This window comes from Lissotriton vulgaris, chromosome 10, assembly GCF_964263255.1.
Source record: "Lissotriton vulgaris chromosome 10, aLisVul1.2, whole genome shotgun sequence".
In the NCBI taxonomy this organism is placed as follows: Eukaryota; Metazoa; Chordata; class Amphibia; order Caudata; family Salamandridae; genus Lissotriton; species Lissotriton vulgaris.
Window position 1 is genome coordinate 8,365,749 of NC_141698.1, and position 21,845 is coordinate 8,387,593.

Below are 21,845 nucleotides of genomic sequence, written 5' to 3' on the forward strand. Positions count from 1 at the left end.
ACCTGGAGCTGTTGTTGCCACGTCCTCTGCCCTTGGCGTTGTTGCCGCGGTATCCACCTCGACCCTTGTTGGCATAAGTAGTCTGGGTGTTGCCTTTGTAGAACTGCGCGGACTGCGAAAGTGGACCCCTTGAGGTGCCTCTAATATTGGAGCGACGAAAGGACCCACTCCGAAACTGCTGGGACTGCAAGGCACCCATGGATTTTGCAGTGTCGGTGTCCTTCATCTTCTCAAGGGTGGTATCAACCTCAGGGCCAAACAGGTGATCCGGGTTGACCGTTTGGTTCAAGATGGTGGTTTGAATGTCCGGCTTGAACCCAGATATTCTTAGCCATGCATGTCTGCGAAGCATAACACTAGTGTTAATTGCGCGTGCGGCGGTGTCAGCCGCGTCCAGAGCGCACTTTATGGAAGAGTTGGAGATCAGCTTCCCCTCTTGTATTAACATTTCAGCCCCTTCCTGATATTGATCGGGCAGGTGTTGCAAAAGGGTCTCTAGGGTATCATAGTGTGCACTGTCATAACGCACCAGGAGTGCCTGCGTGTTAGAGATGTGCCATATGTTGGCTGCCTGCGCTGCCACCCTCTTCCCCGAAGCCTCAAAGACTTTTGATTCTTTGTCTGGGGGAGGAGCATCACCCGTAGTCTGCGAGTTGGCCCTCTTCCGGGCATTGGAGACAACCAGGGAGTCCAGAGGCAACTGTCCCCTAATATAAATTGGATCTGTAGGCGCTGCCTTTTACTTCTTGTCGATCCTCTGGTTGATGACTCTCGCCCTGGTGGGTTTTTTGAAGACCTCAGCAGCGTGCTTTAAAACACCCTTCAGCATTGGCAGAGTTTTTACAGTCTTTTCAGAGACAGAAAAGGTGTCAAAGAGGAAGTCTACGTCCACAGGGTCAGCATGCAGCTAGACGTTGTGATTGGCCGCTTCCCGCTCAATGAGGGCGTTGAAAGCCGCAGAGTCCTCAGTGGGGGAAGTTTTCGCGGAGAAGAGCTGAGGGTCCTGCCCAGAATGCGGGTCCCAAGGCTCACCACCAGCAGACCAGGGCTCTGCCACATCCTCTGGGTCGGTGTAGACAGGATAGCTGTATTCATCCTAGTCGTCGTCCTCACCAGCGTCCACATTGGAGTGAGTGGGCGAGAGTTCATGAGCCTGTGGTGAAATGGGCTCCACCAAGGCTGGAGTACCAGCAGAGTCCATCTTCCGTTTGAGTGGGATCTTGTACGACTCCAATTGGGGCTCCGGGGGTTTTTTCCTCTTCAGGAGGGAAAGCCTGCCCGTTTCGGCGTCGATGAAATGTGCGACGCTCTTCCTCTGAAAGTTGTCGAGGCCGTGGGCCACCAACAATGCCTTCGGCGTCGAAGATACCTTCTCGGGCACGCCGGCCCCGGGTTTAGCAGCGAAAGCCTTCGGCGCCGTCTTAGGCGGCAAGGTGAAGAGGATCGGCGTGGGCGCCTTCGCCGGTTTCTTCAGAGCCTTGCCCGGCGGAGGGTCCTTCGGCTCGACTGCTGCGGCGCCGTCCCTAATACGCTGTAGGGACTCCGTAACCTTCTTTGTGAACGCGGCGGATGGACGCGCAGGTTCGACAGAGTCTTTAGAGGTTGGTTTTGGAGTGAAGTCCGACGAGGCTCCCCTCGGAGTCGACACACTCGGCGCAGCACCCTTGGCCTTGTGTGGAAGCGGGGCAGAGAGGGTCTTCGGGTCGTCTGGCCGCTTCTTCGGGTCGGGACGAGACCTCTTGGGGTCGTCGACCGTCTTCTTGTGATCGAGTCGACCCTTGCCGGCGTTGAGTCTTCGGCGCCGATGCAGCCGCTTCCTACCCCTTAACCTTCGGCTTAGACGTAGTAGCCTTCGGGTCGGCCATTTTGACGTGGCTCTTCGGCTCGACAGCCATCTTAGATTTCTTCGGCGCCGAGACCTCCGAAGTCTTCGATCCGACCAATGCGATGCGCACTTTTGGTTTCGATCTCTGGCGTCGAGACCATAGATTTCACTTTCAGTTTCTGTGTCACCAGGAGTGAATCTGTATCAATCTCCGTGGCCGGGCCAGCAGGCGGGGCCGAGGAACCCACAACAAGGTTTCGGGTAAGGCCCGAAGGCGATCCCTCGACCTGGGCCTTATTTATTTGAACGGCCCCAGAGTCAGTTTGAGGAAGCTCCTCGTCCGAGCTATCCTTCATCGCCCCAAGGGCCCTGTCACCGTCTCCTACCTCCTCGACGACTTCACCGAAATCTTCGGCCCCGGCGTCGTAGTCGTCCTCGGGTTAGATTCTGAGATGTCCTGGATATCTTCATCCTCGACCCTCAACATCGAAAATGTCCGTAGGCGCCGGTGCAGATTGCTGAGCCTCCAGGCGCGCAGATCAACGGAGCTTGAGTGTTTTTTTGGACCGGAACCTTGAACAGGCCATACACTAGGCCTCGTCGTGGTCCGGCGACAGGCACTTGTTGCACACCGGGTGGACATCGATGTGTGGGTACTTCGAGTTACACACCGGACATCGTTTGAATGGGCTTCGTTCCATGATGGATGGTCGAAGAGTCTGGAGCGTCGACTAGGGCCTCCGCGCCGAAAGCACGCGGAAGTACAAGCTCGGCTCAAAGCCGAGGAAAGTTGCGAAGCTGAACGCAAGACAATACCGACGCAAGTCCTAAAGACCTTTTGGTCTTAAGTAAAGTTAAGTTAATTTTATCGATTCCGATAAGAGGGAACCAAAGACATCCAAACCCAATGGCGGAAAAAAATAATCTGGGGATGGAGTCGATGCCCATGCGCACTGTAGTCCAGGGGAGGAGCCACCTATCTCGTGATACTTCGAAGACTCTTCCAGGACAACAATGTGCAATCATCCGGACCCAACACTAGGCGGCGATCTATGCACAGATATGAATGTCAGCAGCCCTACATGCCTCGAACATGCATATATTACTGCTATTTTATGTACTGTGGGACTCCCACTTAGACGACGGGGAATATTCAAGCATGTGAATCTATGAAAGACACCCCTAATACTGGAGAACAAGAAGTCTTCAGCCACAGCCCGGAGCAGGAAGGGGCACCAAGGTCAGAACGGAGAGCAATGACCATTCAACCTCAGACAATACCAGCAGGGAGAAAGTCTCCTGAAAGCCAAGGTTGAGACCAGCCAAGGTACCTCAACCCCAAGGACTGCCAAAGACAGAAGTGCAAGCAACAAAGGGAAGAGCACGAGCAAACCCCCACACTGGAGACCAGGGTGCAGGGGCGCTGAAGTGCCCATAAAAGTCAAGAATGGAGCAACAAGGTGAGCATATATCCAAGGAGGGACTAAGAAAAGGCACTAGCAAAAGGCAACCACCCGGAGGTAGGCGAGTGCAGAAGACCAAGAAGGACCCTCGCAGAACAAGGAGGAAGGGCGGGTCGTGAAGGACACTGGGACTAGAATCGTCTTTACCAGAAATTGTTACCGAAGGTAAGTAACTCGTACATCTGATAGAGACTACTAGCCGCAGATTCCTTCACGTAGAATTGATACCCTATCCAGACCCAAGGGGAAAGAGGGTCCACGAGAGGACCTACCCAGCTCAGGCAAACCCAAGACCCCGGACGGGGGAAAGAGCCACCAGGGACAGGGGAAAGAGCCACCAGGGACAGGGGAAAGAGCCACCAGGGACAGGGGAAAGAGCCACCAGGGACAGGGGAAAGAGCCACCAGGGACAGGGGAAAGAGCCACCAGGGACAGGGGAAAGAGCCACCAGGGACAGGGGAAAGAGGGGACAGGGGAAAGAGCCACCAGGGACAGGGGAAAGAGGGGACAGGGGAAAGAGCCACCAGGGACAGGGGAAAGAGCCACCAGGGACAGGGGAAAGAGCCACCAGGGACAGGGGAAAGAGCCACCAGGGACAGGGGAAAGAGCCACCAGGGACAGGGGAAAGAGCCACCAGGGACAGGGGAAAGAGCCACCAGGGACAGGGGAAAGAGCCACCAGGGACAGGGGAAAGAGCCACCAGGGACAGGGGAAAGAGCCACCAGGGACAGGGGAAAGAGCCACCAGGGACAGGGGAAAGAGCCACCAGGGACAGGGGAAAGAGCCACCAGGGACAGGGGAAAGAGCCACCAGGGACAGGGGAAAGAGCCACCAGGGACAGGGGAAAGAGCCACCAGGGACAGGGTAAAGAGCCACCAGGGACAGGGGAAAGAGCCACCAGGGACAGGGGAAAGAGGGGACAGGGACAGGGGAAAGAGGGGACAGGGACAGGGGAAAGAGGGGACAAGGGACAGGGGAAAGAGGGGACAGGGGAAAGAGCCACCAGGGACAGGGGAAAGAGGGGACAGGGGAAAGAGCCACCAGGGACAGGGGACAGGGGAAAGAGCCACCAGGGACAGGGGACAGGGGAAAGAGCCACCAGGGACAGGGGAAAGAGCCACCAGGGACAGGGGAAAGAGCCACCAGGGACAGGGGAAAGAGCCACCAGGGACAGGGGAAAGAGCCACCAGGGACAGGGGAAAGAGCCACCAGGGACAGGGTAAAGAGCCACCAGGGACAGGGGAAAGAGCCACCAGGGACAGGGGAAAGAGCCACCAGGGACAGGGGAAAGAGCCACCAGGGACAGGGGAAAGAGCCACCAGGGACAGGGGAAAGAGCCACCAGGGACAGGGGAAAGAGCCACCAGGGACAGGGGAAAGAGCCACCAGGGACAGGGGAAGAGCCCTGCCCCCCCCCCCCCCCAGCAGGCTAGAACCTAGAACCTCAGTATCGTGGAGAATGCACCCCCGCCCCCCAGGGAAGGAGTCATAACCACAAAAGGCAGCCCAGTCCTCATCAAACAGGAGAAGGAAGGGCAATAGAAAGGAGGCCAGCAGCCAATGTACCAGGGATCTCCACCAAAAGCCCCAGGTACAGGCAACGCAGAGGAGTACAGAGGAAGAAGTGCAACTCAGAGACTCAAAGTAGAAGAGAATAAACGAGGGCAAGAGCCCTCCACTGGGAACACACCCAGTGAAGAGAGCAGCCGCATCCATCACAGCTGGAAGTAAGCAGGCCAGACAGTGAGTAAACTCCTGGGCCTCTTTCTTTGACAGGCACAAGCTCGATTGCCCGTTTTTGCAGCAAGACGAGGACTTCCTGCTGCAATAAGTGCAAATGCTCGGCGGACATAGGACGGTGTCTTGGGGGTATGTTGGGTGGAGTGGATGATAACTCCAGACAGTAACTGTGCTGTATAAGCTGTGTGACCCACCTGTCTGTGGTGATGGACTTCCAGACTGGCAGGAACTGTTGAAGTCTCCCCCCAACAGGTGTTGCGTGGTTGGGAGGCAGTTTCAAGGCGTCACTGTTTGTTAGTGGCGGAGGATCTGGAGTTGTTGTTTCCACGACCTCTGCCTTCGGCGCGGTTTCCACGATATCCACCTCGACTCTGTTTGGTGTATGTGGTCTGCGTGCCGCCTTTATAGTACTGTGTCGTTTGGGAGAGCTGGCCTCTGGAAACACCTCTAGTGCTTGAGCGACAAAAAGAACCACCCCTGAACTGCTGGGACTGCAGAGCCCCATGGACTTAGCAGTTTCAGTGTCCTTTGTGATCTTCTCCAAGGTGGTGTCCACCTCTGGGCCAAATAGATGATCAGGCTTTACTGTCTGACTGAGAATGGTGGTCTGCAACTCCGGCTTGAATCCTGAGATTCTGAGCCAGGCATGTCATCTCAGCATGACACTAGTGTTGATAGCTCTGGCCGCGGTGTCTGTCGCGTCCAGTGCACATTTAATAGAAGCATTTGATATGAGCTTCCCCTCTTGGATGAGCATCTCAGCTGCCTCTTTGTATTCGTCTGGCCGGAGCTGTAACAGGGTCTCCAGTGTGTCGTATTGTGCCCTGTCATACCTGGCTAGAAGTGCTTGTGTATTTGAAATTCGCCAGATATTACCGCTTGAGCTGCCACCCTTTTCCTCGATGCCTCAAACACCTTAGATTCCTTATCTGGGGGAGGAGCATCACCCATTGTTTGTGAATTCGCCCTCTTCCGGGCATTAGAAACAACAAGAGAGTCTAACGGCAACTGTCCCTTGATGTAAGTGGGGTCACGAGGCGCCGGTTTATACTTCTTTTCAATTCTAGGGTTTATCACCCTGGCTCTCGTAGGCTCCTTAAAGATCTCCCCAGCATGCTTCAAGACACCCTTCAACATAGGCAGAGTCTTGACAGTCCTCTCTGAGACGGAAAAGGTGTCAAGAGAGTGCACTTTAATGGGGTCAGCATGGAGCTGGACGTCATGATTCTTCGCTGCCCTTTCAATGAGGGCATTAAATGCAGCAGAATCCTCTGTAGGCGATGTTTTTACAGCATACATCTGAGTGTCTGGGGTAGAGTGAGGATCACCTGGGTCAGCAGCAGCTGCCCAGGGTTCCTTGGTATCATCTGGCTCAGTGTAGACAGGATAGCTGTATTCATCCTCATCACCTTCCCCAGTGTCCACATCTGAATACGTGGGTGAGACATCATGGCCATATGGAGAAACCGGTTCCACAAGAACAGGGGTCGAAATGGAATCCTTTTTCATCTTTAGTGGAATTTTATAGTACTCAATTGGCTGTTCGGGGGAATTTTTCGCTTATGAAGGGAAAGTCTGCCCGTTTCGGCATCGATCAAGTGTTCTTGTTCTTCCAACGAAGATTGTCGATGCTTCGAGGCCGGGACCGCTGTCGTCGACTTCGGCACCGAGGACACATTCTCGGGCACGTTGGTGGCCTTTCTAGGGGCGAAAGCCTTCGGCGCCACTTTCGGTGGCAACGTGAAATGAATGGGCGTTGACGCCTTCTGCGGTTTATCGACAGGCTTCGAAGGTGGAGGATCCTTTGGCTCGACACTCGAGGCCTTGTCCTTGATGCGCTTTAGAGAGTCCGCCACTTGCTTGGAGAAAGCGGCGGACGGCTGCGTCGACTCGACGGAATCTTTCGAGGCACCACCAGACGTGGACTCATGGATCGGTCCGCTCTTGGCCTGGTCTTGTAGACGCGGAGTCTCGAGACCCTTCGGATCACTGAGCCCTTTGTCGGTGTCGACCGTCTTCAGCACCGATCAGTTCGGCTTGACTGCCTTGACCTTTGTCTTCGGCGTGCCAGACTTCGTCTCGACGCCCTTGAGCTGTTTCTTCGGGTCGATAACGCCCTTTTGCTTCGTCGGCGCCGACAGGTCCGAGGGCTTTGAGCCGACCAAAGCAATACGCACTTTTGGTTTCGATGGGGGCACCAGTGCTTTCACTTGCGTCGAGACCGGTGTCTTCACTTTCGGTTTCGCAGGGTGCGGCTCCTTAGCAATGTCCGTAGCCGAGCCCGAAGGCGGGGCCGTAGAACTCACTGGAAGATCTTGGGTAAGGCCTAGTGGGATCCCTCGACCTGAGCCTATTGAAGCGTTTCGTCCCCAATGTCAGTGAGTTAGCTCCCTGCTCGAGCTATCTTCCATGGGCCCCAAAGCCCTAGTAGTCTCCTACCTTGTTGACGACTTCTTCAGCGTCGAGCATTTCAACATCCTCGTCGTAGTTTGAGTCGACCTACAACGCGGGATTCGACAGGTTCTCACGAACTTCCCATTCAGCTCCTTCATCATCCCCGGCATCGAAAATGTCCAGTGGCGCCGGTGCAGTCTGCTGGACCTCCTGGCGCGCAGCGCGACGATGCAGAAGAGTCTTCTTGGATCGAAAACGGGAACAAGCCATGCAGCTGGCTTCATGATCCGGCGAGAGACACTTGTTGCACACCGGGTGGACGTCGATGTGGGGATACTTGGAGTTGCACACGGGACATCTATTGAACGGACTCCGTTCCATGATGGTCCGTCGATAAGGTCTCTTGCGTCGACTGGGCCTTCAGCGTCGAAAGCACGCGGCTCTCTGGAATCCGGCTCGGAACTGAGCTGGAAGAATCGGGCACCGAACGCAAGACTATACCAACGAAAAGCTAAAGGCCTTTTGGCCTTAAGAAAGTTTTATATCGATTCCGACTGGAGTGAACCAATGTACATCCGAACCCAATGGCGGAAAAAAACAATCTGGGGATGGAGTCGATGCCCATGCGCACTAGTCCAGGGGAGGAGCCACCCATCTCGTGATACTTCAAAGACTCTTCCAGGACAACAATGTGCGTTCATCCGGACCCAACACTAGACGGAGACCTATGCACAGATATGAATTCAGCAGCCCACATGCCTCGAACATATAACAGCACCAGCAAATAGAGTATGATACAGGTGTCAAGGCCAGTAAACTCCTGGCTTGGCTGGATAAAAAGAAAGAGGATTGTAGGACCATATTGCAATTGAAAGACCCGGTTGGGAAGCTACATTCGCACCCATCGGACATAATAGAAATCCTCGCGGACCACTTCCAGGGAGTACATACCCCGGAAGTGGAAGTCACAGCAAATGCAGCAACACTGGCCCTCCAGACTGTACGAACCCCCACTCTACCCCAGGAAACAGTGGATGAACTAGAGGCAGATCTATCGGTAGAGGAGATACAGGCAGCAATCAACGCACTACATACAGGAAAAGCGGTAGGCCCCAAGAGTATCCTGGTTGAATGGTACCAAACAATGGCGGACACACTAAGTGGGCCATTGTTGGCCATGCTAAAGGATAGCTTAGAGCGGGGGATCCTGCCCTTGGATCAACAGATGGCAACCATTGTGGCCATAATTTCTAATTTAATTTCTAATTTAAAACATTTATAAAGCGCAGCGTGCACCGAACGGTTTCTTGGCCATCCCGAAACTGGGTAAACCACCCGCCGAGTGTACATCGTACGGCCCGATCTCGCTTCTCAAAGCTGAAGCAAAAGTTCTGGCGAACACACTAGATTGATGCCCCACCTATCCCACCTGATCCATCCGGACCAGTCAGGTTTTATGCCCCATAGGAGTACGGCGCTGAATCTACGACGTGTACATGGCGCATTGGCACGAGCCCCCTTACTAACGGAACCAGCAGTCATTATCGATGGAAGCCAGGATGGCGTTCGACATGGTGGAATGGCAATACCTATTCGCAGTCCTAGCACACATGGGCTTCGGCCCTAAATTTATCGTATGGATAAAACTTCTGTACACAAAATCCGTCGTGCATGTGGAGGCCAATGGACATCTCTCGAAAAATACAGTTGGCCAGGGGAACGAGACAGGGTTGCCCGCTCTCCCCCTTACTATTTGCGTTGGTCCTAGAACCGTTAGCGACTCAGAGCCACCCCATTAATGAGAGGAGTGAGCTGGGGGAAGCACTGGGAAGACAGGGTTTCCCTCTACGCAGATGACATGTTAATCTACCTGACCAGCCCAGCCACTGGTATCCCGGTACTATTAGAAATATGCAACAAACATGGTGTTAACTCTGGCTATACTATCAACTGGTCGAAATCTGTCATCTATGAGCTGAAGGGTCCACTGCCAGACCTTCACAGCGACTGCCCGTTGACGATTGCAGACGCCTCGTTTAAATATCTGGGAATATACGTCGCCCAAGACGCCTCGATACACTATGACCAAAACTTGATACCTCCGCTCACTCGTTTGAAGGCAGACGTCAGACACTGGAAAACTTTGCCGTTACCGCCGCTAGGAAGGGCGGCACTGTTTAAAATGAAGGCGCTTCCACGTCTTCTATATATTCTGGAGAATAGCGCATATAAAACTCAACCGAGGCTGGTACGACGGTGGAATAGCTTTACCAAATATGCAGTTGTACTATTGGGCGTCGCAACTAAACCAATGAATCCACGCACCACAAGAGGACCCAGATTATCTAGCAGACAGAGCACAGTTAGGCACAAACAGTCTATTGGCACCACTGTACAATAAAAGTCTTCTAACAAAACTGATGGGCCACAGTAAACACACGGTAATACTCAGGCATAAATCACAGACCAGGCTTTAATGGGGGGGTGTGATAACTAAACGTACACCTTTGTGGGACACTAAATCACTGGGATGTTTGAGACATAGTAAGGGGTTCACCCAATGGGACAATATAGGGATTACCACAGTAGGTGACTTGTGGACAAATACTGGTATGGTTCCTTTCTCGCTATTACAACAGCAGTATGACCTAGGACCTACTGAGACATACATGTACATACAGATACGACATGCATTGATGGCGGCAATTGAGCCGGGGTCAAAGGTCCCCGAATCCTCCCCGTTGGAGGACCGTTTGCTCACTGATTTTATGCAAACGGGTGCCACGTCCCTCACTTATCGGAAGTTGTTGAACAACCTGCCTGATCCACTAACTAAATTAAGAGAGAAATGGGAGGAAGAGTTGAGTGAAATGGACGAGACGGACTGGAACGCCACATTGGCATCCTCGCGAGAAGCGGGCATTTCGGCCCGCTTCTGACTGGTACAATTTAAGATACTACACAGGGTATATTACACCAGAACTACCTTATACAGACTGCATAGGACTGACCATCCAAACTGTTTAAGGGGCTGTGGAGAGAAAGGGACACTGCTGCACACTCTGGGATTGCCCGATCATCAGTGAATACTGGAGACGCATTATGCGGACCATTTCCCAAACTCTAGAAGTATCGCTCACGCCGGATCCGAGGGTATGTTTGCTGAATGTATGGGGAAAGACTTATTTGACACGTCAGGGACAACAGTGGGTAATAGTGGGAGTAATGTTAGCCAAGCGTGATATAGCGCAGAAATGGGGGGCGGCGGAAACACAGACTTCGGCACAATGGTGCAGAAACATGGATAGATTGATGGTAACCGAGCAACCGGTATACAAGATAAGAGCTAACCCACGCAAATGGAACTTGATATGGCTACCTTGGAACAAGTATCGGGGTGACCTGTGTGAACCTCTTCCAGAAGAAGATGATCGCTCTGGAGATGAGGGCAAGCTAGAGGACTGACACAGAATATTGAAAAGTGGTGGGAGGGGGTCTAGGCACACATGGGAGTGTTAGTTTATACTACCCACAAGGGAAGAGATAGAATAGTGATCCGAGGAAACCCACTGATGTGAACGGTTGAATGTATATTGATATTTTTCTATAATGTTCATCATTCCTAATGAGTCTATAGTTCAGATAAAAATAATAAAAAGTAAGACGTTTAATTTTCTCTAACTATTGCTGAATGTCCCAAGTACACTGTCCACTATTGCAGCCGGACCGGAAGGTTGTTGGCTGAATAGCTGTGTAACACCAAAGTCGACTCACTGACTATATGACAACTGGTCTCCAGACACACGAGTATTGTAATGAACATTTTACAACTGCTAATAAAGTCTTACAACAACAAAAACAACAAAAAAAAGAAAGATTTAAACCAAAATCCAATTGGAGAGTAATGATGTGATCCATTAAACTGATCTAAGTTTAGATTAATAAAGAATTTGCAAGACATTACTCTTCAGCACAGATCACCCCCTCGCTGCCAGAAAAGAAGGTTCTCTATTTAAGTGCTTTAAGGAATCCCCAGGCTAAGTGGTGAATTAATTTAGATTTAAACTGCCTCCACTCCCGAGTCCTCGAGTAGCTATACTGGTGTTTAGGCAGAGGAGGTGGGATGTCGATAGAAGAATCATTCGTTGGAAGATTTCACAGGGTTCTGGCAGCCCCTTGCATCAGTGAAGGGAGGCGGGGTGGGGGGCAGGGAATTCTGAAGCTTGTTTCTGGGCCCATTCCAGACTAATGTTTGCAAATTTGTAATTACTTGGAGATTTTCAGACAGTCATGAACATTTAATTTTTGTGGCCTTCTGTGGTCCTTATACATGCACAAATGATGCAATTGAGTGCATTAGGTTAGCAGCACTAGGAAAAACTCATTGGCACCACAGATGCTGTATCATTTCCTGTAGTTAAGCCACAGCATGCACAGACTTCCGAAGCGATGCACACCATTTGAAGAGCCAATAACCCACTTGGCATACAAAGGTCCACAAAGACTAACACTGCATGTGCTTCCCAAGACTCAACAGATCTCCCCAAGACTAAGCAAGAGGCCAACATTCTAACTCCCTGTCTCGACACTCACCTCTGCTAGATGCTGAAGTCGTGAAAGCAGGGGAGTTCGTTTATCGGAGCCCAGCCTTGTGATGTAGTTAGACCTTTTGCTGAACACATACAGGAGGTTTAGCACAGCCAGCACTACTTGCATATCTGAAGAAGCCAGTAAGGTTGTCAAATGCTGCGAAGAAGAACAAAGTTAGATTTACAATTTCAGAACTTCGCAGATTTTAATCAGTGCCAGAAAGTATCCAAGACAACATACCTCAATTGAGCTATACAGATGTCGGGAGAAGCTATACTCTATGAGCAAAGCAGTGAAATTCAGCACAGAAAGGAGGAGGGCTTTGAGTTGCTCCTTCTCAGGCCGGTCACACACCAGCATCCAGGACATATTCTCTACCGTCTGCCCAGCATCGGAAAGGATCCCATCGAAACGGTCCAGCAGATCTACCCAGTGGTAAAGCTCACACTATAATGGGAAACACGAGAAACCAGCTTTAACCAGGCATGGAAGGAGCCAGCAGGAGAAAAGAAAACTGTTACATGGGCCAAATGTAGGACTCTGACAACGGTTTCAATCCCATCTAATTTTACACCCATAGCGCTCAAAGCAGGACACTTCTATATTCACAACACCCTTTTAATCACATAGGCCAAACAGCACGTACTGCATCCTTATTACATTCACTTAAATGCTTTCTCCAAAACATCGCCAATAGGCATTTTTCCACCCAGCTCTTTTAAACACTTTATGCACAACAAACGTTCATCTCAGTTAAATACAAGACAGTTCCCTTAAAGCTCTTCAAATACAGTCTAGTAAAAACCTATTCTATAACCTCATCACTACCAGCCATGCTCACTAAGTCGAATACTCAGGCAGGCACACCACCTTAAAAAGCTCCTGACCCAAGCTACAATGGGTTCTCAATGAGCAAGTATGTTCTACTGCCAGAGTAGACCTAAGTGCACAACAAAAATGACACATGCAACAAAAATTGGCCGCAGTAAAAAAAAATTATGTCTCAAGTCACCAAAACATTAAGCTTTCTGCACAGTTGTTAGTCGAATCGTCTCATGAAATTCGAGCTAAGACTAGAACAGTTAAAACACATTTGGCTGTAAAATAACAGAAGTTGTAGTCTCAGAAGGGTTTTAGGTTACCTTTCCAATGTTCCATGTCTTTATCTGTTGGAGCTCTAGTAGAAGTTGCTCATCAGTGCAAATCTTGAGTTTGTCAATCAGGGCTCGGCAATCCGCAGGCTGGACAGAAAGAACAAATAAATGATGAGAAGAAAGCAACAACCACAGTGTGGATGTAAAGTGCAGAAAGACCGCTTTCTTCTACATGGCTAATCAGTACACTTCAACAGTGTGAAACAAACCCAGGTGATAAATCTAGCACTAGAGCCTCATAAAAAAACAAGAATCGCAGAAATCACTTCATGAAAGTAAATATTAGAAGAAAGCAAAACCCAAATGGAGTGACATCTATTAGTGTCCAAATTACATTATCACCCAAACGTCCCATGAAATTCTGGTTTCAGTAACCCAATTTCCTACTGAACGCACCATACCATTTAATGCACTGCACCTCATGCATTGGTAAATCCAATATTTTTGCCTGCGTCAAAAACCAAAATGGATTTTTGCAGGTGGTGCTCCACAGAGTTAAAAAGAAACGAGTGCCATTTTCCTTTTTTATTGACCACGGTGGCAGACGACATTTACATCGGTAAATTAGAAAAAAAAATGCTAAATGCATATACGGAATTTTGAGTTATTGAATGCCTGACAAATAGCAGCCGCTAGACCACAAAAAGATAAATTTTTTTTTTTTTTTTAAAAAGACACGAAGAATCTAACTATTCATCAGGGATGGGTGAGCAATGGGGTAGCCCATGAAATGGAGGGCGCAAAACCAGAGGGGATGATGGACTGAGTGTTGAACATTGCAAGCACTCACCCCCAGACGTGGGTCCCTTGCTCACTTTGCCACTGGATTCAATCTAGCCTGGCTGAAGACTGCCGATTAGCCACAAACCAGACCCAGGATGCTGGTTTCCGGTCCAGGGAAGACATGGCTTGGCAGTTCGGACTGGACTGTTCCCATGAGGCACAGGGTCAGACTGATTTGCATATGGCCATGTCTGAACTGGGGTGGCAGAGTGGGCTAAAGAACGATGGATTAAACCCAGATCAGTTGACTGGGGGCAAGTGCTTGCAATGTTCAACACTCCGTTCATCAAACCCTTTTGTTTTGCCATGAGGAGAAGCAGACTAGCGACAGAGTAGCATGCAAGATGTGGCAGGGGAGAGAAGAGTAAAAGCTGTAAAGAATGCCCCTCGTGTGAGGCAGGGTTTATAAATTCCACCCAGTCAGATCTCCTTTGGGACAGTGAATTAGGCGTGCTTAACAGAAAGGCCCTATAATCAAAGTGCAGGATTCTGGGCATAGGTTTCCGAAACGTAGGCAAGTATCCCTGATACAATCCGCAAAAATATGCATGCACGGCCACATCGCCATGTGAAGACTATTTGTTCATAAGGTTTTTAGAAGGTTAAAAACATCTGGCCAGTTGAACGCTAACAAGTCGGAAGAGGACAGAAGGTAGGCAAAGCAGGCCACTAGCTAGGATACCCAAGAATTTTGTGGCTATTCCCACTTTATCAAGGCAGAATAGGGTCTAGTGATCTCTTACAGTGACCGCACTGAGTGAAATGAAATGGAACCGCTTTTATGGACCCAATATTGTATCTAATTCTCCTGAAAATAAGGGCAATTCCCTTTTCTTTTAGTTTCTAATATAAGTATCCATAATATCCTCAAACAGCTATGTAGTTTTAATTCGAGACACCTCTTCCTCAAACCTTCTTAGTTAGGCATAATTTATGTGATATTCTAAATATCACACGTTTCAGATCCACAAGGGTATTTACGAGCACCATGAATACATTCCCATAAACTAATCTTTGGCCACAAAAATGTAGACTCAATGTCTTACAATTCCCTCATGCAGATCACACTACTCGGGAACCATTTCTACACCTAACTGGGAATCCACACTAAATAGAAAGAAGGTAACATGCAAAGAATACTTCACGAAAACATTCGCTAGATATTCAGCCGGTAGGGCTTGTTGCTTCGTGGCCACCTTTGCCTTGCAAAGCCAGTACCTCAATTTGATTCAGGAGACACATGTAATCATGAGGTTAAGAAAGGTAGGTTGAGTCAAATGAAAGTGACGAAGCAATGAGAAAAATCAATTGTAGAATAAAGGTTATTGAACATTTTCTAGATGAACATGTATTGACGACTGAAGCTAAAAAGTAATATAGGAGGCAGGCAAACAATTAAAGACAACAGCGCAGAGTGTAGTGTAATGCATGTAAATGCTGCCAAAGAACTTGCAGTTTAATGTATGTGAATACTGCCAAGTATTTTTTTATAAGCTCAATTAGAACTTTTTCTCGGGTGCCGAAAAGTACAATTTTGGCACATTAGTGCAATACCAATAAAGAATAAAGTGCAATTTGAGCAACTTTTACCATCTGGGATTGGTAAATAAAAAAATGGTCACTTCATTTTGTAGGCGCAAGCATCCATGTTAGCGTGTGCCTACAAAATTATGCGACTGGCATGTCATGGTACTTTTTTTACCTTTTCAGACATGCTGCATATACACCATGTCTAAAAATCATTGGCAGGGCTAATAGGTCTCATAAATGAAAACTACTGGCTTTGCCAATGCTTGTTCAATGTAAGGTATTCATTAACTTTTTAGGTCGAGCCTAGAGCAGCGCATGCACTGTGCTAGACTTTGTAGTAAGGGGCATTTCAAAGTGCTACCCAAAAGCTTTCCTGGCATAAAGCTTGCGTGCATGTGCGCGTGAACACGAGCAGCCACCATCTGCCTTTCTTATCTCTTCCTCGCATCGCTGGCCTAATTACTTTCACTATCGCGGCCATTGCTTGTTCCATTTATTGCTCTGTTAACTTTTCTTTCCTTAATTTAATTAGATGCCCTGTTTGACCAACACGGCCAGTCTGGCTCGCGGCCGCGTAAAGTGAAAACATTTCAGGAGCAGACTGATTGCACGAAAGCGCGCCCCCCTGCAGAAATCTGTTAACTTGAGGTCGCACTCTCAATAATATACATTTCAGTAGGCTGCTGTCCTTAGTGCAGGAATCGCTACCAGAGTCCTGTCCCCAAAATGGCCACCTCGGCGTTGAATTACCCAATGCTGATAAAATGAGGAGCATGGACTTTTCCAAATTGTGAGGAGGGCCCAGGCAATGCACGACATGAATAGGCATTTCTGAATGTTTGAACAACGGCACCGTGCATGCTAGGACTTTTAAGCTAATACAATGCGAATAATGTGAAACTACAACGCCAGAGGCAAAATGCCAGGTTTGGTTGTACTGGTCATACACGATACTCGGCCTCTTTGTAGCACAGAGGTAATAAAGCAATGCATTGCTATGAACATCAAGATTTATACACAATCTTTGCTTAAAGCCACTCCCACACCACACACAGCATTAATCTGGCAAGGATAGACATGCATAAAGGACACAAAGAAAAAAGACAGAAATAAGCCTTCTCTACGCTCAAATGATCTAACACGCAGAGACATCTTAAGGATTCTGGGAGCCCTGGGCCAAACTTATTTCGAGGGCCCCTATTCAAAGCAGTTTTGAATATAATCTTATTTCAGCTCTTTAATGCCCTTTTTATCCAGGTCACTATTTTAGGGACCTTACTTCCCCATCCAGAGATGTACATACACTGGAATCTAGGTGGACAGAAAATTTTTCAATGATATATTCAAGTTCTGATGAGTCAACTGAAGTCGGTGACACCAATGACCAAGGCAATTGATTTAGCAGAAGTACAGCGGGCCCTGGGCTAATGTAGCAGTGGTAAGGCCCCCGGCTCTGAGCTGTGCCTGCCATTTGCTGCTCCCAGCAACTGGCCCCCACCGGTTCTGACCACCACTTTGGGAGAGAGAATCAGCACAAAAACTAAGATAGGAGGAGAGGTGTGCCCACCTTTGCCAACGCCATCCCTCAGTTGAAGGAGACTAGGCGAAGCATAAGTCAGTCCCCACCATCTTGAAGATGGGGAGACCCAGCTAACCAGAGGATTATCCCCCCCCCCACTGGAGGGTGGCATAAGAGGGGGTATACCATCCCCAAGGAAGGGACCCCCTTGGTCCAACCTGTACCTACTTGAAACTCAACTAAATGTAGTATTTATGGGCAACCCGAACCTTGCCTCCTCTGACAAGCAAGGACAGAAGAGCCGTGCTGAAGAAAGAAAAGGACACCAACAGCCTTGGCCCCAAGCCCTACTAGCCTGTCCCGACCTCTACCTGCTCCAGCGGAACCGCCGCGTCTCAGCAGCCCCCAGAACCCAGAGGACTTTCCCTGCAAAGGCGCTGTCTCCCGTGAGCACTGGACTTGCTGAAGTCACATACTGTGGTTCCAGCAGGATCCCAGAGTCTACATCACTCTGCACCGGACTCCCACAGCCAGAGTGTGAGTGGCCCGACAACACGAGGAGTCCCCCCCGTCCCCCCCCCCCACTGAACCTGACCAGGGATCTGGTGATCCCTGACCTACTTCAAGCCTTCAGCTGCCGCCTGCAGTCTATCTGGAGGGTCCCTAGACTGCAACTGGTAAGGAAACCGGATGACTAAACACCCCCTTGCACCATACGCCCCATGGCCTTGGGTGGCCCAACCGTCAAGGCAAACCCCAGCATTCTAAATTAACTCTCCAACCAGTGGTCACCTCGAGGAAGCCTCCTTGCTCAAACCTGCAGCCTGTCCCGACCAGAGATCTCCCATTGAAAACAGGGCACCCAACACCAGCTCAGCACCCTGCACCCGGCCTCCCCAGGGGGTGCACCTTGGGTGCTAAGTTGGATCCCCCTTTACCCCGAGCTAATCTCTAGAAGCTTTGCTCCCACAAACGAGATGCCTGCTGGAGAACAGCTAACCCGAGGGCCCTGTAGCCCCATTGGTTAACATTGGACACCGCACTCTGTACCCGGCCGCACTAGTGCTGCAGAGGGTGCTCTTTGAGTGCATCCTTGACTCTGGGGGAACCCTTGTTTTAACCCCAGAAACTCAACCCTCATAACCAATTGCTTACCTGCAAACCAATAATCAAAATATCTCCCATAGGACTGCACTGACTGTTTTCCCTCTGAAAATCAAGTGTCTAGTTGAGATTGTATGAAAACCCAAGCAACTGTGGTTTACTTACCTTTGTCTAGGAAATGTCCCAGTGTGATATCTAGGCATAGCACACTGAGTAGAAAAAATAATTACAAAGTAATGTCAACGGTCTTTAAATATTTTACAAACCTGTAACAAAGGCAATTTCATTCAGCTTGCATATTCTTGTCAACCTGGCTTGAAAAGTACACTTTTAGTTACCTGTACCAAGTCCTGATTGGTTCTCAAAATAAAATACAACTAAAGAAATATCTTTTATACAAACAATTGGTCTGAGGTCAGTCTGAGTGTGTGAAGTCATTTCTTGCCGAAGTGTGTACAATAAATGCTTAAAACTACCCTCTGATAAAGACTTGCTGCTCGCCCACACTACCACAAAAGAGTACGATGAAATCTACTTTTACCTCTGTAAGCCTCTGTGGATTCAATGGACTCTGCACACCATACCTTACTTTGTTCTAGTATATACAGACCCAGCTTCCAACACCACTCATATTATTGTGAAAGAAGCATGGGTGTATGAAAGTATTTGCCTCTCACTGCCCCCGTCAACTTTGAAAGGTCTCTTTAGACAACTACACATGCCTTACCACAGGCAGGGGTACTGTGTGCCTCCTTAATATGGCCACGCCTTAGATGGTGCTTGAGACAAGCATAGGCAAAGTCAACTAGTTTTGTTTGTGGTTATTTCCAAAGCAAACTAGAATCGACAAAAAGGGGAAACCAAAGTGCAGAGGAAGGACATGGGATCAACAGAGTAAAAAAACAGGGGGGTGTGAGAAGCTGGGTTTCTATTGTAACCCCCCTCACTTTTTGCCAGACTACTGATGCACTTGATGTGCCCTAGGTCCCTTCCAATCAGGTTCCCAGGGCCGGTGTTTTCCCCAAAACCGTACCAAATTGGCATTTCTGTCCACAGGTCAGCCCCGGGCAAATGGTACCACAGGTACCCAGGGCACTGTGACCAGGGAAGACCTCTAAGGGCTGCAGCACTTATTGTGCTACCCTTAGAGGTCAGGTACAATTACACTCAGACACTGCCTGTGCAGGCTGTGTGTCATAGTGCAGAGTCGACATGGCACACATCCCGGAGTGTCATGCCTACAACCCACTGTCCTGGCATAGTTCAGTCACTCCTCTAGCTGGGTGACCCATACCAGTGGTGAGGGTACAAGCACATGATCCCTGTACCCCTACTGTGTCCAAGTCCATTCATAGACATAGTTAGTGCAGTGCTGCCATTAAGAGTATATGGTGCTCGGAGTTTGTCATTACAAATTCCACAGCACCATGATGGCTGCACTGAAGACTGAGAAGTTTGGTATCAAACTTCTCAGCATATTAAACCCACTGATGCAAGTGTGGGATTTAATGAAATTCATACATGCATACAGAGGGCATCTTAGAGAGCCCCCCTGAAAAACTACCTACCACTAGTGTCCAGGCTGAGTGGCGACTTTCAGCTGCCACCACCAGACATGTTCCTGGGCCCCTGGGTCAAGGGCCTGCTGCTCTCGGGCCTGAAACAATGCACATCCTGGGACAAGGTGCCAAGCCTCCTCCCCCAGGAAGGGTAGGGTCCACGAAAGGGAAGCTTTAAAGGCTTGCCGCCTTTGAGCTTCCCCAGGCCACTTCCTGCTCTGAGCAACTGGTCCCCACTGGCTACAACTTCCCACTTTGGGCAGGAGAACCGGCGCGAAAAACAAGTGAGTCAGAAAGGTATGCCCACCTCTGCCAACTCCACCCCTCAGGTGGGGGAGGCGAGGTGAAGCACAACTCAGTCCGCGCCATCTTGCAAATGGGGGGACACAGCAAACCAGGGAAAGGCTTATGCACCTGGACACTAAGATGGTCTCTGAAAAACGACCTAATACAAGAGGACCTCTTGAAGCATTTTCATTAAATTCCACACTGCCCCTAGTACCTAGGGTCCCATTCACAAGGGACTTACCTGTGAACAAAAAGAGCCAACTGGGTTTTGTTTTTAATGCAGTTTAGAGAAAAGACATAGGTCCTGGGTACCTGTTTGGCAGGAGCCAAGGGCACACTCAGTGAAAGTACATTAGCAGTTTAGCAAAAAGTGGGGGCAACCATGCACAAAGAGGGCACTTTCTTACAAAGGACAATTTCCCACGTAATCTTTGGCTAGGAAAAGAGGATGTAGGGTTTACTGCCATCACACTGGCAGTGTCTGAGGAAGTGTGGTTGAGGGGCACAATTTAGGGTAGCAAGTAGCCGCTTCACACTAGAAGAAAACTTTGCCCTTGAGCAAGGCAAGTAAAACTGGGACCACCCACCTTACTGATCGAGGACGAAATTATTTAGCTCCTCCCAACCCCCAAATTTGGTTCAAACAGGGGATTAATTAGTCCCCCAGACCTGGCCAGGCAAGCACAGGTGGAGAAAGATTTTCCCCTCGTTCTCTAGTACTGTAAAACAGATGGAATGTTAAGTAGGCAGGCGTACGTATGCATCTATGTGCAAATCACTAAGCAACGGTCTTATGTTTTGTACAGTTTTTCTTCTTAGGTTTGCGAACAGCATCTTGTTCACGTACACAGTTATGAATCTACACCAAGTCCTATGTCCCTGCATGCCCTTTTAGAATAAAAAGCGTAATTGAACAGCTGAATATATTTTCAGCACCAAATATGGGATGATCTTAGATGTTCCCATATTCTTTTTTTTTCTCCGCGTTAGGCGCAAATTGGTAAACTGTGCTCAGGTCAAACTTATTATAATTTTATTTCCTATGGAGTCATGTGTCAACCTTATTTAGAGAGGCGCACATTCAATATGTATAGTATATATGTGGAACTGCCGAGTGTAATATGTAGTTACTATTGTTAAGCGTAGGGAGGGACTAACAAGAGGAAAAACCACAATGCACACATGCACCTTTTACTTATTTAACGGATTAATAGACTTACCGCCTCAGTGGGCGTTTTCTTCAACTTTGTCCTGTCGACTTTCATATTTATATCGTCAGCGGTCAGATTCTACAGAAGGAAAAAAACAGATCAAAAAACAATTTACCACAATTAAAAAAGCCAAACCACAGGAAAAACGAAAACCACGTCCATATGTGCATCCTGAGTTACGTCGGCTCTGCAGAGGCTACATTTGGAAGAGGTTTTTTAACCTTGAAATACTCAGTGCCACATAATTGCGAGGATGAGGGTGTGCGAGGATGAGGGTGTGCGAGGGGAGACAGAGCGCAGAGTGAGAGGGGAGACAGAGCGCAGAGTGAGAGGGGAGACAGAGCGCAGAGTGAGAGGGGAGACAGAGCGCAGAGTGAGAGGGGAGACAGAGCGCAGTGAGAGGGGAGACAGAGCGCAGTGAGAGGGGAGACAGAGCGCAGAGTGAGAGGGGAGACAGAGCGCAGAGTGAGAGGGGAGACAGAGCGCAGAGTGAGAGGGGAGACAGAGCGCAGAGTGAGAGGGGAGACAGAGCGCAGAGTGAGAGGGGAGACAGAGCGCAGAGTGAGAGGGGAGACAGAGCGCAGAGTGAGAGGGGAGACAGAGCGCAGAGTGAGAGGGGAGACAGAGCGCAGAGTGAGAAGGAAGAGAGAGCGCAGAGTGAGAAGGAAGAGAGAGCGGAGACTGAG

At 49.4% G+C, this 21,845-nt stretch overlaps 1 protein-coding gene across 2 annotated transcripts in view; it reads right to left on the bottom strand.

Annotated features, from left to right (window-relative positions):
* The window catches only part of HUWE1 (HECT, UBA and WWE domain containing E3 ubiquitin protein ligase 1), a 1,800,886-nt gene that overhangs the window by 1,686,305 nt on the left and 92,736 nt on the right, over nt 1–21,845 (bottom strand). For both annotated transcript variants that reach the window (XM_086940169.1, XM_086940170.1), the window contains exons 2-5: nt 21,169–21,237; nt 13,154–13,252; nt 12,252–12,458; nt 12,015–12,167 (exon numbers count right to left, since the gene is read on the bottom strand). In XM_086940169.1, coding sequence (XP_086796295.1) covers nt 12,015–12,167; nt 12,252–12,458; nt 13,154–13,252; nt 21,169–21,213 — 504 coding nt within the window. In that variant the 5' untranslated portion in view covers nt 21,214–21,237. The remainder of the gene's footprint in view (nt 1–12,014; nt 12,168–12,251; nt 12,459–13,153; nt 13,253–21,168; nt 21,238–21,845) is intronic.